This window comes from Olea europaea, chromosome 15 (assembly GCF_002742605.1).
Source record: "Olea europaea var. sylvestris chromosome 15, O_europaea_v1, whole genome shotgun sequence".
Classification (NCBI taxonomy): Eukaryota; Viridiplantae; Streptophyta; class Magnoliopsida; order Lamiales; family Oleaceae; genus Olea; species Olea europaea.
The window spans coordinates 18027154-18045054 of NC_036251.1; the positions used below are offsets into that span (position 1 = coordinate 18027154).

Genomic DNA, 17901 nt, shown 5'->3' on the forward strand with positions numbered 1-17901 from the left:
TATGTTTTAATTTATTGTGATTTCACTTTAATTTAGTTGGTATTTAAATTTATAGTAGACATATTTAGCCCCTGTTTGAGCCATATTTTCCATATCATCATAATGAGAAAATTGACCGTTGGAGAGGAAGCTGAGTCCCATACATGAAACAGAAAGTCAACAAAGGCGGCTGGACTTGTGGGATAACGGTCCAAATTTTTATTTTTTTGTCCCAGAAATTTGGTTCAAACAGGGGCTTAGTTTGTTTTATATTTATCCCTAGTAAGATATAATTATATATTGAATTCAATTAATTAATGACATAAAAGTAGATAGACAAAAAGATTATATGACGAAACCAAGAGTTTAAAATCGGACCAAACCGTTAGATTTAGGTTTGAGGTTTTTTCAAACCGTTCAAAATGGTTTAGTTTAGGTTTGGGTTTTTCTTAAACCGGTTTGGTTTGAAAATCTGTCAAAAGTCGGTTAACCGGACCGCTTGCGCCCCTAGTACTCGTGACACATTTTGATCTTAAGCTGTGTCAAATGGATTAGAAACTAAATAATTCTTTCTATGGGCTTAAGCAAGCTTACCTTCAATTGTACTACAAATCTCATTAAATAATCATCTTGTTTGATTTTTAGGTAAATAAAGTTGATGAATGTGTATATTACAAGTTCAATGGAAGTAAACATAATTTCCTGATATTGTATGTAAAAAAAAAAAAAAAAAGAACAACAACAATGAATTCCTATATTTGATAAAATCCAAAATCACCATGCTAGAGTTTCTTTACCGTGGAAGTGAGATTGAAGTCACAACTTGAAATCCATAGAAATGTCTTTAACAAAATCATTATGACTGAACTTACATATTTACATTATAAATTTCATGATAATGGGTAAATATTTCCAAAACACACGTCTATATAGGAGATTAATAGAAGACATAATAAGGCTGAGAAATTATGAAATAGGAACTCAATTTATTAAGCAAAAAGCAAGAACCCCCTTTTTTTAACAAATAAGTCAAAAGAAATGCTCAATCATGTAGGAATCCGAGCACATACTTCAATAAATTTCATAAAAATACTAAAACTATACTGACAATAAATCAATAACATTTTTTTAATCAACGGCTGAGTTCATAAATTAATTTTTTTTTTTTTTTTTGGGGGGGAGCAATACATATATAAGGTGTTTACTGTACATCAAAGTTTAAAAATTCGAAAGTTAGTTGATAAATAATATATAATATACCATATATAAAATAAATATCCATCTTAATATCTCGATCCACTTCAATCTGTCTCTCTACAGACTCGTCCAACTACAATAATCGGCATTCACCCACCACCATCCCTTCTCACACAACGATGGTAGTGAAGATCTAGATAAAGGCGCTTGATTCGAGATCCATGAGTACATCATTTCAAGGGCAGCAATTTTTTTGGATTTTTAATTTAGTGAAACGACGAGAATTGGGGGATTATGTAATTGAACTTCACCTTGGAAAATCGATTGACGTTAGAATGATTTAAGGAATGAAATTTTTAGCGATGTGATTTAAACTACTGTAGAGAACTGATTTGTTCATGGAGTGTAAATTTGATTTAGATGTAGATGCTTTGTACAACTGGGTTTTGAATAATCCTTTAGAATTATCAAAATTTTTGAAAGGATCCGTCGGTAATTGAATTTGCCTCATAGCTCGTAATTGAGCAAGTTTTATCTTGAGTTATTGGGTGAAGAATAAGAAAAAGAGAATTTATTTGTAGTTTCCATTTTTCCTCGGTGACCAGTTATTTTAAAAGTATGGCCTATGCATTATGAAATGTGACATGTGACCTATGATATTGATTCGGTGGCCTGTGACCAGTTCTCTTGGATCTATAACCTAGGGACATAATAGTATTTAATCTATAATATATTAAATTTGAAATTGCGTAGAAAGTTTATAAGTGTCATTTATTGTATATAATAATTCACATAATGGTTTACATATACATAATTTGGTGAAATATAATTGGATCGGAATTTGTTCCATCAGGAAAAAAAAAGAAAAGAAAAAACTCCATTCTTTTTTTGACACCTTATCTGCATGTAAATCATTATGTAATTTCGTTATGGACAAGTAACATTATTCTTCTTATAATGAGTGTAGCCATCAAATTGGTGCATTGAACAATAGAAAGTATAAGATGCAGGCTCAAGGTACATGAAGCATCTGGGTGGTTTGTTTGAAAATGGATAATGGTGTCGTTTGGTACTTTAAGGTGCAGATCGACTCTATAATGTACGGTTGAGATTTCATGATATTTGATTTGATGATTGTTAATCCAGATGTAATACTTATAAAAGGATTATGGTGCTATTACTTTTATTCTTTATACCTTGTGTGCAAAACATTCTGAAAGTTTTTACCTTCATTAAGTGCTAAGATATAAGAATTTCTAGTGAGAGAGAAAACTTAGGTATGAATTCTCAACATTCCTTTATTAATTTCATTCATGTAGAAATTTTTCGAAAGGTAAAATATTATTACCTTGAAAAATGAAAGCAATGAAAGGAGATCGTTGAGTCATTAATCGTTTGTCCTACGAGAGCAAATCATCCTAGTGAGGCAGTATTAGAGGGGGACTTCATAGTTGCCACTATATGACTAAGATGGTGCTGGTGTTTTGAGGCTGGGGATAAAACTTGGGGTTGTACTATGGGTACATTAGGGAGTGCCATAAGGGTGTTCATAATGGACACCCAGCACCCCCTTATTGGAGAGGCACCCAAGCCCCACTGACACCCATCCAATAGGGGGGTTCCGAATGTTCATTATGAACACCCTTATAGCACCCCCATGTACAAGAAGAATAATCCTAAAACTTGTGCCAGGGATGTAGAGGTACTTGAAGAGGTTACCGGCAGCGCAACCAAGGCTGAGGAAGGGATAAGGATGAATTCAAAGCCTAAAAGATGTAAAGGAAAATACGTATAAAAATATAATGTACCTTTAAATGTTTTCAATATCTCATTTAACATGTGGTATAGAGCCGAATAAGGATAAATTAATTAACCTTTACTCAACGCTTGGTGTAATTAATACTGATGAACCGAATAAAATTAACATGCTTAGTGAGGGGGAAAACAAATTATCAATTAACGCAGTCCAGTACGTGTTAAGAAAAAAATAACTAAATTGAAATACCTAAATTTCCTCCAGTTTTAATTTAAATGAAATACAAATTAAAAAAAAAAAATGGAGGTCACTGGTCTTATATTTGATGTAAAGGATGATGCTGACTCTTTTAATTAAGTGAATTTATAAAGTAAAAATCTTACAATTCTATAGCACGGAAACGAACCAAATCAAAACACGGAAAAGTTTTAACATAAAAAGAAAGAGATTATGGATATATAGCATAAAACTCCAAGAAAGATTAAACAAATATTTTTGAAGAATCAACAACAGCCGGGAGCTCAGCAATAGAAAAACAACGGCTGGATAATAAATTAAATAGCTAAGATTAAAGGGAAACTATATGACTTCAAAGTTATTGGGCGGTGATTTGAATATATATTATTACTTATTCAATTTCTAAGAGATTTGGCCTTCACTTTCTGTAACATCTCCATCGTCAATAAATCCAATTCTCTTCCTAAAAGCTGCCTTGCGCTTCTGTGGGCACATAAAAGTAATGTAATTATTTAAAAATAAAACTTAAGAACAAAGTTGAATTGATAGATAGTGAGGTTCAAAAAGTTACCTTTAACATATCCTCATACAATGTCCATAATTCTTTCATTCTCCTTATATCAGCTTGCATCTCGTCATCCACCTCTTCATACTCGGCATATAGTTTTTCGACATCAGTATCTTTCTCGGCATCTTCCTCATCTAATTCTGCACATGCCTCACGAATCTCAGAGGCTAGCTCTTCCAGCTCCGCATTCAGATCATACACCTCAGCTCTTAGCTCTCGAAACTCCTGCATCAAACAAATAAATCTACAATATAATGAATCCATAACAAGTTCTCGGGATATACAATTCATGGACGGACCCACATGGGGTCAGGTGATCTCCCCCCTTTTTTTCGAAAATTTCTTGTTCTAGTTTATTTGCCGACTTATATTTTTGTGTATTTATTCATTTTTAGTGTTTCGAAATCTCAAGTATGCTTTGACATGATAGAAACTAGGGACATTAGGCAAGCTAGAAGAAAACACTCGAGCGCCAATGACTAAAGCCTACCGTTCTTGGAGCGCCATTCAAGCGCACTTAATTTTTGACCCGACAGTAGAAAATGTCTGGCTCCGTCCCTGATACAATCCATGTATCCATTTTACCGTGTGAAAATATCGCTCGTTCCTCTGCCTTATCAAACTATATCAAATTTACCCTTGGAAGGATATTAGAAACAGATAAATTAAAAATAAAAATCCCATTATAATGCGACAGAACCACCACAAACTGTCATCTCAAATATTTTGCAACAAAACGTTACCATCAAGTTCACCGAACACAGGTTATAGTGTCACAATTGGGTTCTTGCAGGTGGAACAGATTAGGTGCAACCATTTTGATTAAAGGGTTTTGCTGAACATTCTGGAACGATAATGAGTGCGTACCTGCGTAGTGTATATACTCTCGGCTCTTGTGGGCCTGTTATAATCCTCGTTCCCTTCAAGAAGCACAGATTTTCTTTTCAAGTTCCTGATACCAAACACAAGTTTTAATGAAATAGGCTCAGAAACAGGTCAGTAATACAGAGAAAAATACGAACTTACTTTCGTCCTCGCTTCTTGTGGGCTTTTCTAAGGATAATTTTCCTTAGAAACGACATTATTGTAACCTACAGCAAAGTTTCGGTCAATAAACAAATAGAAAAATAAAACCGGCTCACGAAAACCTATTCCACGCCCTACTTTAGAGAGAAAAGCAAAAGATCTTTTTGGAAAAGTTTAATCGAGTGACAGAAACAAAACATCGTTTAACGAACACCCAGAATCACCCAGAAAACATCGTTTAGAAAACGCGGTTAAGAAAAATTAAAAGAAAACGGGATGAAAGAAACAAAAAGAATACGATTCACGAACCTCTCATACACAGTAAAAAAAGAATTGCATAATAAAATACACTGAAAAAGTATTAATCAACTAAAGATGAACTTACACGGAAAGATGAATCTATCGAGCAAGAACTCCGCGACGACCAAACCAAACACAAGAAAAACAAGGGAGGTTGCTGAAGGCACTTTTTCAAGCTTCGAATTAGGTTTTCTCGGTCGTGGAAACTGGAACCTGAAGATTGAAATTTAGGGGTAATGATTTAGGATTAGACGGGTTGGGCTACTATAAATAAGGGAAATTTTTACCGAAGGAAAAGATAATTCCAATGCTAACACAATTGTTTCATTCCTAAGCTACTTCTATATTTTATTATAATATAAAATTCCAAAATTATGGAAAGACCCAAATAACGTAAATTTAGGTAAGTGCTTGCAAACAAAATAAAATAGCTCCAACAATGTAGGAGTTCGTTATAAAAACAATTGGATCGAAAAGAATTTATTAAAATTTCAATGTGCCAAGAGTTGTAATCGATATAGAATTTTTTATTTTATTTTATTTTTAAATCAACTTATGATGCTCACTTAATATTTCATAATTGTGTTGTGTATTTGGAGGAATTATTCCAAAATCCTTATTAATTATTTTGAAACTGTTGTAAATAATATGTTTATTAATGAATGACAATTATATCTTTTTAGCATAGTAATTATTATTATTGTAATTCTAATTCTTTCCTATATATGGGGCTCTGAATACGATATAATACAAATAAACCTATAGAATTTTTCACTTTTTTTCCCTCTCTTTTACTCTCTGGCCTTCAATAAAATACAAATTGTTTATTATTATTATTTTTTATAACTTACTGCATTCGAAATATTATATACAACATAGTCATATTTATTCGAAATTTTTAAAATTATTATTCATTGATTTGTTTGGTATTTCAAATCTTTTTGAATAAAGATAACAATATCCTCTAGAAAATATTGTGAATGATTTCATATTTAATAAAGCTTTGATTTGTTATTGGGAAGATGTTATCATATTTGATAAGTGTGAAACATACTTATTTGAGCTTAAAAATATTGAAATTTAATAGTTCTTTAAGCAATTATAGTCAATTTAATGTATATTTTGTTATTAGGTAAAATTCGATAGTTGAAAGTTGAATTGAAAGAAAGACATGAATAACGACAAGAAATGGCGAAGTACATTGTTTGAGGACCAAATTGCACACATCCAATGTTTGATTTGGCAGCAATAGATACTTTGAAGATTGATAAGAGTCAATTACATGCAACTAGAAGTCAAAAGGAATGAAATTGGAGCAAAATATTACCATAAATCGACTCTCAATCCCATAAGATATCTTTTAGATTTTTAGTCAAAAATTATGACCCATTTTCAACGTAGTAAACGTCCAAATTGGAAAAAATCTACTTCAAGAAAAATTGTAGCCTTTTGAATTAGTTTTTCAATGCACTTTGAATTGCCTTAATCTGATATTGAAAAAAAAAAGTTGTAACTAAAATACTGACTGCTTTGTAGAGACGAAAAATCGCGCGCGAAAGTAACTTTCCTTATTTGACTGGAACTCTTTTAGAAACCAATTTGGACGTGATTTTCAATCACGTCTCAATTCCTACAAATACCTAACAGCATAATACATTAAGGAATATATCCTATATCTCTCATATACATAATATTTTCCGATACTCATCAATTATTATCATCAAAGGAGAAAAATTCAAAGTTTTTGTGAGAAAATTAAAGGAACTTGCAAAAATTCAAACAAGTGGAGATTCAAACTAGATTTTTGGGCAAAGACGAGAATGCGCAAGTGGAGATTCATCGGAAAATCATTGAAGAGATTCAAGACTTCAAGATTCATCTTCATCTTCTCAATTTATCAAAATTTAGGTTATGTCTTTTCACTTAAATATAATTTCTTGTAATTTTAATATGTTAAGCCAGTTTTATACATTGCTAGATGAAATGAACCCTTGTTATAATATTTTTAGTTTTTAATTAATTATTTTGACTTTAATTTGTTTTCAGTTTTGGATGTTTATTATATTTTTATCGTTCTCTTCAACTGCTTGATCACCAATTGAATTGTTAGTGAATTTTATTATTATCGAGAGAGACAATAAGATTTAAGCATAATATAATAAACATTGTAAAATTCAATAGTTGATAGAGAAATACTTACATGCTTTATATGGTTTCAATAGATGTTTTAGCACTTATTAATGCATTTATCATATTTGCATCTTTCATCGAAAGATAAAAGAGTCACATAAAGGGAATATATTTGATCACTATCGAGATAGGTTTTCAATTAAATAAGGAACATTGACCAAGATAAATGATTTGAAATTTAGGTGTAGGGATTTTGGTTCAAGTGGGTTGGGCTACTATAAATAAGGGAAATTTTCACGCGTAACCCAGTACAAAAAGACAAGATAATTCTAACACTAACACAGTTGTTTTATCCCTAACCTAGTACTATAAGTTATAATACAAAATTCCAAATTTACTGAATGACCTAAATAACATAAATTTAGGTAAGTGATTTCAGTCAAGATAAAATAGCTCCAAAAATGTAGGACAAAATTTCACTAAATTTGAAAAGTACAACAAAATTAGATAAAATTTTGAATGTCATTAATGCTATGATGTTTATTTAATTTTTATACTATTAACATTAGATATATGCATATTATATTGGGCAATATGAATTTCAAAAATTAAAAAAAAATTGAAAAAAGATTTTGAAAATAAGCATAAACCAATTTTTTCTAACATTAACAAATCATAACTTCCTAACATCTTTTCCATTCCTTCATCAAGAAAATATTACTATTGGATTCAACATTCATTTTAAGATGTTAGCATATTACAAATTATTTTTATTTTTATTTTATAACTTACTGCTTTTGAAATGTTAAATAAAATATAGTCATATTTATTCGAAATTTTCAAAATTATTATTCATTGCTTTGTTTGGTATTTCAAATTTTTTGGAATAAAAATAACAATATCCTCTAGAAAATGTTATGAGGGATTCCATATTTAATGAAGCGTTGAGTTATTTATTGGGAAGATGTTATCATATTGTAGTTGATAATTGATTATCATCATTAATGTTTTGAATAATTTCTTCTAATCAAACTCAATAAATATTTTGAAGGATTGCATCTTCAATGATTTGCTGTGCAAATTATTTGGGAAGAGGATTTTGTCATTCGTTAGTACAATATTGATGACCACACTTAATATAATGAAGAATTTGTTCCAATCACCCACATATATGCTTCCCATCAGTTTTGACTATTCAACTTCAAATTTTACATTTAAAAACCATTGGGTTAGACATTTCAACCATCGAACTCGACATTTCAAAACTTTCGGGATAGACATTTTAATTGTCGAATTCAACGCTGGAAACTGTTGGGATAGACATTTTAACCGTCGATTTGACATTTTGCTATTGTATGGATTTAATATTGGAATATACCATTTTCATAATATTAAATGTCGACATATTGATTATGCAGGATTCTTACCATTACAATCTCAACTTTTCATATATGAATAATCATTTGAAATTTATCGTGCCGCATGGGAAAAGTTTGTTCATGTGGATGACAAATAGAAGTGGAGGGAAACAAAATCACTTCCATTGTAGATCCCGACAAGTATCATCCTAGCTGAACTAGTATGTACGGTTGAAGGGCAAACTTTTTATTCTTGATCACCGCACTCAAATTGAATTGAAATTCAAAATCCTGAATATGAATGTACTTCCGATCGAAATACGAGAAGATGAAAACTTAAACTGGTACATATTATTTAATAGGGACACTGCTATATGCGTTACTATATTGAAAATTGAGCTTCCAATTGTTGATATGAGGGATACAAATTTTCAAAAATCCTTTGCTTGTTGCAACGTAAGTTTACCAAAACATACAACATGATAAGGTCAATCAAATGCAAAGTGTTACAATAATGAGAAACATTAATTTTTGAATTGAAGTTCAGAGTCCCATACATGAATATACCTTTGATGGTGAAGCAGTCTACAATCTTTATGATTCGTAAATTCAACAATGTGGACACGTGATTTGTAGATTTTTGTCATAGCACTCATCGACATACCACAAGTTATGTAGTTGTCGAGCACATATTGAGAAAATTGGTTAAAAGTGATTCGATAATTATTGGACGTGATGTAGAACATAAGTTAGATGTGAAAAATCAGTCATAGGAAAGAAGATAATTAGACAAAAGTAGATACAGGCATTAGTTGTGTAGAAATAACATTATAGACAAAGTAGTTAATTAGACAAAATATTTCATTAGCTGTCAATAATTCAACTGTCAGATCCAACAGATTGCCTCAGTAATTCTCAACCGTTCATTGCAAAGTATTGAATTAGACTACATATTCGGATAAATGCACAACATTATGATATACATTACCAAGTGAATCTTTGCCAAAAACTAGAAAACATAAATATAGCTGATAACCTAAGCATAAATTAGTTGCAAAATTAATAAATTTAACAATATTACAATCAAATTTCCCTTTGAAGCACATAAAGTAAAAAGTGAATGTTATACCTCGATGAAAGAAAAAGCATCACTACTGAAAATTGTAAAACAAATCTAAGGTAGATAACGACAAAAAAAAAATAAAAAAAATACTATCATTGCCCACATGCTTGGCGTGAAACTATGGATGGTCCATATACTCAAGGAAAAAAGCCTCATCTCAAGTTCAAAAGATCATATAATTAACATTAAAGAATACATTCATACCGTTTGTAAGTCATTAAAAAAAAAAAAAAAGCACCTTCATTATTGGATTTATTAAATTTTATTTGGTCAAAAAATAGTACTCAATTTATTTGAAATTAAAAACATTTTAAACAGATACAAATTAATAAGAGTACTACATTATTACATTTGAATTCAATCTTAATGGGTATTTCCTTAATAGTTGACTAGGTTTCATTTCTTTAAGATTCCGGTTTGTTGTAAATTTTTTGATAAATTCCTCAGCGAATTTCTCAAGTACAATTTTGATGTACTTTAGATTATTGCTCTGAGAAATGTGCGCGTGTGTAGTCAATCCTTTTCTGACAAAAGAAATTCGAAATTTACCTACAAACATCAACAAGAAATAACAAAGGTCAAATGATGATGGTATATTATATATTTAATTCATAACATACTTAGAAGAAATATTGAACCGAATTCGGCATATGAACAAAATCGTCGACAAAAGAGTTTTAACTGTCAAGAATTTCACAATATAATTGTCAAAAACGACTGTTTATCTGGACAGATGGTTCCATAACCGTTGAGATTTAAAAAAGAGCACAAATATCCCTCATCTTCTTATAGAAAGCAAATGGAAGTAATTTTGTCAATCACATCTTGCAATAGAGTGCCCAAATAATACATTTCGCCGATACCCAATCCAATTTAGTTTTAATAGTGATCCATTCCTTGTTATTACAGCAAAGATCATAAAAAAGTTGAACGAATAATTATTTCATAAAACTAATCATTTCATAAAGTTTATGATTTCATATGGTTGTGCTGTGTATGTGCATGTATGTTCATTTATCTCTCTCATTATAGAAGTCGAGGAATTGGACTTTTGTAGTTCTTTATTACACGAAAATAGACACTTTTAATTATGGACTAAAATTAAAAATAAGCACTTTTAATTACTAAGATTTCATACGTAACACAAACAAATATAACTATCTTTTAAGTGAACTATTTAATTTGTCAAAATTAAAGTCTCGACATTTATAATTCTCAACAAATAACTAGTTCCAGACAGATCGTTATGTGACTCATCTGTCGAGATGAACTATTGTTCTTGACAGTTAGTTTCAGTTATTATCAACATATGACTAAATCTAGACAGATCAGTTAAGCCATCTGTCAATATAAACTATCGTTCTCAACAGTTAAAGGTAGTATTTCTTGACAGATGACTACGTTTTGACAAGATCAATTTTGCAGTCATTTGTTGACATGTCTAACTTTGATTGTGGTAAATAAGTGGGTTTAGAAAATTTTAGTAGAATTATTTGTTCAATTTTATAAAATGAATACGTGAATAATTAGTATTCTTAACATTTGTTAATGGAAACTCCTATTCATTTCATAAAATTGAATAAATAATTCTATCAAATTCTTCTAAACCCATTTATTTAGATATTCTTCTCCAAAAAAAAAAAAAAAAGGTGAAGAGGTGGTCCACAATAGTTGAAGAATATAAGTTATCAGTAGGAATACGTGTATTTTATCAATACGAAGCACCTTCATTTTCCATCTACAATAAAATCTTAATTGATGAAAATCTGTTAGGAGATAGTCCACAACAAAAAAGGATGAACATGTTTGAGTTTTGACCGGTTCAAATGAAGATTTAATCCTTGATTTGTCTACAAACTCCCATAAATTGATCAGAGTTTAGGCCAATTGAAATCAAACAAAACCTAAATCGAAACTTGAAAGTTATCTCTGATCGAGATTTATGAAGATTTCCTTGCTTTTGCTGAACCAATTTCTAAATCTGTAGAAACTTTTTAGAAGGTTTTGACAAATCGAGAGAGAGAGAGGTGAAAAGGAATAAAGATAGAGATATAGATATAAATTTTGTACAACTTTTTCATCTTGTCAAACCAACATTAATTATATACACATATAATTATATACACTTATGGGATTTAGGGCCCGTTTGGTAGGGATTTTGAGAATTGATTTTTTGACCGTTAGAAGAAAAGTGGGGTCCACATGTGAGAGAAGAAGTCAAAAATTACGGCTTGAATAGTAAAATAACGGTCAAAAATCAATTTTTTTGGGCAAAAAATCCCTACCAAACGGGGCCTTAAACTGTCTACAAGGGTAAAAAAGACCAAAAGGGATATTTTCGCAATGATTATTAAAAAGTGACATTTTTGAAAGTGCCAAGCCAAAAAGTGCTATGGAGTGCAATTTCCTCTAAAAACAATTGGATCGAAAGGAATTTATTAAAATTTCAAAGTGCCAAGAGTTGTAATAGTTATAGAATTCGTATTTTCTTACTTTTTTTTTTTTTTTTTTTTTTTTTATAGAATTCGTATTTTCTTACTTTTTTTTTTTTTTTTAAGATCTACTCATGATCATCACCTAATATGTTCTAATTGTTTTGAATATTTGGAGGAATTATTCCAATATCCTTGTTGATTATTTTTGAATTGTTTCAAATAATATGTTTATTAATGAATGACAATTATATCTTTGCAGCCCTCATAATTATTATCGATGTATCCCTATTTTTTTCCTATAAATATAGGGCTCTAGTTTTCAATAAAATACAAATAAATCTATTGACTTTTTCACTTTTTTTCTCTTTTACTCTATAGTTTATGACACGTTATTAGCACGAAAGCTTAATACTCAAAGTTTAGTAATTGTAGTAATTTTATATTAGCATAATCACGTGTATTGAAATTAATTTGGTAATATGTGATTTTTTTTTTTTTTTTTTTTTTTTCATGTGAATGATAATTTTGTATTATTTGGTTTATCTAATTAAACAAATATATGATAGAGGTTTAATGCATAGCTTCAAAATGTCATATCTTGTCTTCTGTAATTTTAAAACATTTAGTTATAATAGGATAATTATTCACACTTCAATTTTTATTTCTTGCATCACTTTTTAATTGTACTTAAAGCTCATAAAATTTGCTCATTATAGCACTTATGTCCCCAACAATTTTTCATATCATTTTTATTCTCAAACTTTCCATTAGTCAGCATATTTATAATTTGATAACAATTTTATTTCCAAAAGTTTGTTGAAATGACGTAAAACAACTTATTTTTTCATCTTATTTTTAAAAATTAATAAAAAATGTAAAAATATATTTTCCCTCATTTCAAAGCATGAAAACAAAATGTTATGATATATATCATAATCAAGGACAAGATATACTATTTAATAAAATATCAAAAATAAAAATTCGATGAAAAAATTTAAGGAAATAATTACTACAATAAATAAAAAGTGTGGTGACAATATAACTACTTATACTAGAATAGAGAAATGTGATCTAAAGTATGAATTTATTGAAAATTACCGAAGTACCATTGAGACTATGTAAAGCAGCAATGCTTAAATGAACTCTAAATCACAAATTACTTTTATGGACATGAGATGGGATGCTCTTTTTCAGATGATGCAGAAATTCTAATAAATCAAGTGAAAGTTGGTCTTAATCAATCATCGACAGTGAACTTACATTCTGAGAAACGAATTTTGGAATGAGAACAAAATCAGAATAATCCGAAAATTGAAAATTTTCTTTAATTCAGGAGACAAAATTGTCTAGAGGTGTTCAATGTGTCTATTATTCAAGAGTATATGATTAAAAATTTTACTTAAATTCAATAATTAATTATTGAATTGGATCTGAATAACAAATTTTGAATTTTTAAATCACGAACTTCCAACTTTTAATTTCTAAAATCTTATGTTACAAACCTTCAAGTCTTCTTTGATTCTCCGAAGTCGAGATTGCAAAGGCGAATGAGCACCTTCTTTTAATTAAATCGAGAAATTCATTCTTGTATTGGGCATATGAATAAAGTAAGAAAATAATTTTTTTTTTCACTCTATCAAATTTGAACACAATTAATTATTGTATTATGTGTTGTAGTTGTAGAATTTATAGGTTTCAACTAGTCTCTATCCATAGAGATATAAGGTTTCAATCCATGTGCAATGAGGATTCCAAACAAAGTTCAAATATAGGTTTTAGTTAAAATTCCAATTCCAATTAGTTTATATTTAATTACACGTACAGTAATAGAACTTCAATTACAATTATACTTAAATTTACAACTTTTACAATAGCTATAAGAAGTGCAAAACTTTATTGTACTTATAATTAATCTCAAAAATTTTATTATAACTGTAATTAGTCAAAGCCATTTTGTAATGGATTACTCTGTTGCATAAATTTGAAAGGAATCATATTCATAAAATCCTTTCATAAAATCATAAATTTCATGTTGAAATCAAAGAGACAACAAAAAGTGCGGAAACATACCTTGATCCATGAATCTTACTGCTTTAATTGGGTTTTGATCTTCCAATTGATACGTGATTTTCCTTCCTTTGTTTTCTTGAAAAGTCTCTGTTGATGGGGATGCCGAGATACCATAAAAAAAAAATCACGTTCAAATTGGGGACCATAACCACTTTTAAAATAACTGCTATTGGCAGTTATTAACTTTAAGTTATTTCAAATCGGCCCCTCATCAATTCAAAATAACACCTTCTGGTCTCTACAATTTAATCCCATAAAATTTAATACCCAATAGTCCAAAATTAAATCCAATGGATCACTTTATCGACTATATTTACTTTAAAATAGCACCACACATTCTAATAAATGTACATGTGTGGCCCCAAAGTTGGAATTTTTTCCAACAATCTCCCACTGGGCCAAACATGTTACATTATAAATGTGCACAGACTTATGAGCTCAAAACTGTGCTATAGTTATTAAAGGTAATTCCAAACAATCTCGTCCATTAGTTACATCGATGTAGGATCAAAGCGATTTTCGTCACATTTAGCGTGACTAAATCCATCAATGGTCACGTACACCCATACAACCAAATGACATAGATCAATTATGGGAGTGTAGCATGGAAATTACATGTTATGTGATCCGAACATGTCTATTTCCAACTGGTCCAACCTTATTTCTTAAGTGAGATCAGTACTGAACATAATAACAGAGTGGAATGAACTGAATGCTTTATTTCTGTACAGAAAATATCCAAATACATAAATGTGTTCAAAGAACTAAACATATATAAAGCAATAAGAATACAAACTCACACTAAAACATGATATCCTCAAAAAATACAACACCCATATGAGCGGTGTGCTCATGAAAGACCTTGGGTGGTAATCCCTTAGTAAGCGGATCCGCAATCATGGAGTTTGTTCCAATGTGCTCTATAGAAATCTGTCCACTCTGTACTCTTTCCTTCACAACCAGGAATTTAATGTCAATATGTTTTGATTTAGATGAGCTCCTACAATGTCCATAATTCTTTCATTCTCCTTATATCAGCTTGCATCTCGCATTCCACCTCTTCATACTCAGCATATAGTTTTTCGATAGCAGCATCTTTCTCGGCATCTTCCTCATCTAATTCTGCACATGCCTCACGAACCTCAGAGGCTAGCTCTTCCAGCTCCGCATTCAGATCATTCACCTCAGCTCTTAGCTCTAGAAATTCCTGCATCAGACAAATAAATCTACAATATAATGAATCCATAATAAGTTCTCAGGATATACAATTCATGGACGGACCCACATGGGGTCAGGTGATCTCCCCCCTTTTTTTCGAAAATTTCTTGTTCTAGTTTATTTGCCGACTTATATTTTTGTGTATTTATTCATTTTTAGTGTTTCGAAAACTCAAGTATGCTTTGACATGATAGAAACTTGGGACATTAGGCAAGGCTAGAAGAAGACACTCGAGCGCCAATGGCTGAAGCCTACCGCTCTTTGAGCGCTATTCGAGCGTATCCGTCCCGGATACAACCCATTTTACCCCGTCAAAATATCGCTAGTTCCCTCTCTGCCTTATCAAACTATATCAAATTTACCCTTGGAAGGATATTAGAAACAGATAAATTAAAAATAAAAATCCCATTATAATGCGACAGAACCACCACAAACTGTCATCTCAAATATTTTGCAACAAAACGTGACCATCAAGTTCACCGAACACGGGTTATAGTGTCACAATTGGGTTCTCGCAGTTGGAACAGATTAGGTGCAACCATTTTGATTAAAGGGTTTTGCTGAACATTCTGGAACGATAATGAGTGCGTACCTGCGTAGTGTATATACTCTCGGCTCTTGTGGGCCTGTTATAATCCTCGTTCCCTTCAAGAAGCACAGATTTTCTTTTCAAGTTCCTGATACCAAACACAAGTCTTAATGAAATAGGCTCAGAAACAGGTCAGTAATACAGAGAAAAATACGAACTTACTTTTGTCCTCGCTTCTTGTGGGCTTTTCTAAGGATAATTTTCCTTAGAAACGACATTATTGTAGCCTACAGCAAAGTTTCGGTCAATAAACAAATAGAAAAATAAAACCGGCTCACGAAAACCTATTCCACGCCCTACTTTAGAGAGAAAAGCAAAAGATCTTTTTGGAAAAGTTTAATCAAGTGACAGAAACAAAACATCGTTTAACGAACACCCAGAATCACCCAGAAAACATCGTTTAGAAAACGCGGTTAAGAAAAATTAAAAGAAAACGGGATGAAAGAAACAAAAAGAATACGATTCACGAACCTCTCATACACAGTAAAAAAAGAATTGCATAATAAAATACACTGAAAAAGTATTAATCAACTAAAGATGAACTTACGCGGAAAGATGAATCTATCGAGCAAGAACTCCGCGACGACCAAACCAAACACAAGAAAAACAAGGGAGGTTGCTGAAGGCACTTTTTCAAGCTTCGAATTAGGTTTTCTCGGTCGTGGAAACTGGAACCTGAAGATTGAAATTTAGGGGTAATGATTTAGGATTAGACGGGTTGGGCTACTATAAATAAGGGAAATTTTTACCGAAGGAAAAGATAATTCCAATGCTAACACAATTGTTTCATTCCTAAGCTACTTCTATATTTTATTATAATATAAAATTCCAAAATTATGGAAAGACCCAAATAACGTAAATTTAGGTAAGTGCTTGCAAACAAAATAAAATAGCTCCAACAATGTAGGAGTTCGTTATAAAAACAATTGGATCGAAAGGAATTTATTAAAATTTCAACGTGCCAAGAGTTGTAATAGTTATAGAATTCGTATTTTCTTACTTTTTTTTTTTTTTTTAAGATCTACTCATGATCATCACCTAATATGTTCTAATTGTTTTGCATATTTGGAGGAATTATTCCAATATCCCTGTTGATTATTTTTGAATTGTTTCAAATAATATGTTTATTAATGAATGACAATTATATCTTTGCAGTCCTAATATTTATTATCGTTGTATCCCTATTTTTTTCTATAAATATAGGGCTCTAATTTTCAATAAAATACAAATAAATCTATTGACTTTTTCACCTTTTTTCTCTTTTACTCAATAGTTTGTGACACGTTATTAGCACGAAAGCTTAATACTCAAAGTTCAGTAATTGTAGTATTTTTATATAAGCATAATCACATGTATTGAATTTATTTTGGTAATATGTGATTTTTTTTTTATTTACACGTGAATGATAATTTTGTATTATTTGGTTTATCTAATTAAACAAATATATGATAGAGGTTTAATGCATAGCTTCAAAATGTCATATCTTGTCTTCTGTAATTTTAAAACATTTAGTTATAATAGGATAATTATTCACACTTCAATTTTTATTTCTTGCATCACTTTTTAATTGTACTTAAAGCTCATAAAATTTGCTCATTATAGCACTTATGTCCCCAACAATTTTTCATATCATTTTTATTCTCAAACTTTCCATTAGTCAGCATATTTATAATTTGATAACAATTTTATTTCCAAAAGTTTGTTGAAATGACGTAAAACAACTTATTTTTTCATCTTATTTTTAAAAATTAATAAAAAATGTAAAATTATATTTTCCCTCATTTCAAAGCATGAAAACAAAATATTATGATATATATCATAATCAAGGACAAGATGCACCAATTAATAAAAGATCAAAGATAAAAATTCGATGAAAAACTTTAAGGAAATAATTACTACAATAAATAAAAAGTGT

The 17901-nt window shown here is 30.4% G+C and overlaps 1 protein-coding gene across 3 annotated transcripts; it reads right to left on the reverse strand.

The window, feature by feature from the left end:
- Positions 1-3358: 3358 nt before the first annotated feature.
- LOC111410337 lies at positions 3359-16759 on the reverse strand. 3 transcript variants are annotated; one of them, XM_023040611.1, is made up of 6 exons: positions 16534-16759; positions 16149-16213; positions 15990-16074; positions 15187-15386; positions 3741-3762; positions 3359-3652 (listed from the first exon to the last, which is right to left on the reverse strand). In XM_023040611.1, exons 2-6 carry the CDS (start codon positions 16202-16204, stop codon positions 3572-3574), a joined length of 444 nt encoding a protein of 147 aa, XP_022896379.1. In that variant the 5' UTR covers positions 16205-16213; positions 16534-16759; the 3' UTR covers positions 3359-3571. The 3 variants fall into 3 exon arrangements, with proteins under 3 accessions (XP_022896379.1, XP_022896378.1, XP_022896376.1); XM_023040610.1 differs by lacking the exons at positions 15187-15386; positions 15990-16074; positions 16149-16213; positions 16534-16759 and adding exons at positions 4605-4689; positions 4764-4831; positions 5149-5366 and having other exon boundaries at positions 3741-3962; XM_023040608.1 differs by lacking the exons at positions 15187-15386; positions 15990-16074; positions 16149-16213; positions 16534-16759 and adding exons at positions 4605-4689; positions 4764-4828; positions 5149-5365 and having other exon boundaries at positions 3741-3962.
- Positions 16760-17901: the final 1142 nt, after the last annotated feature.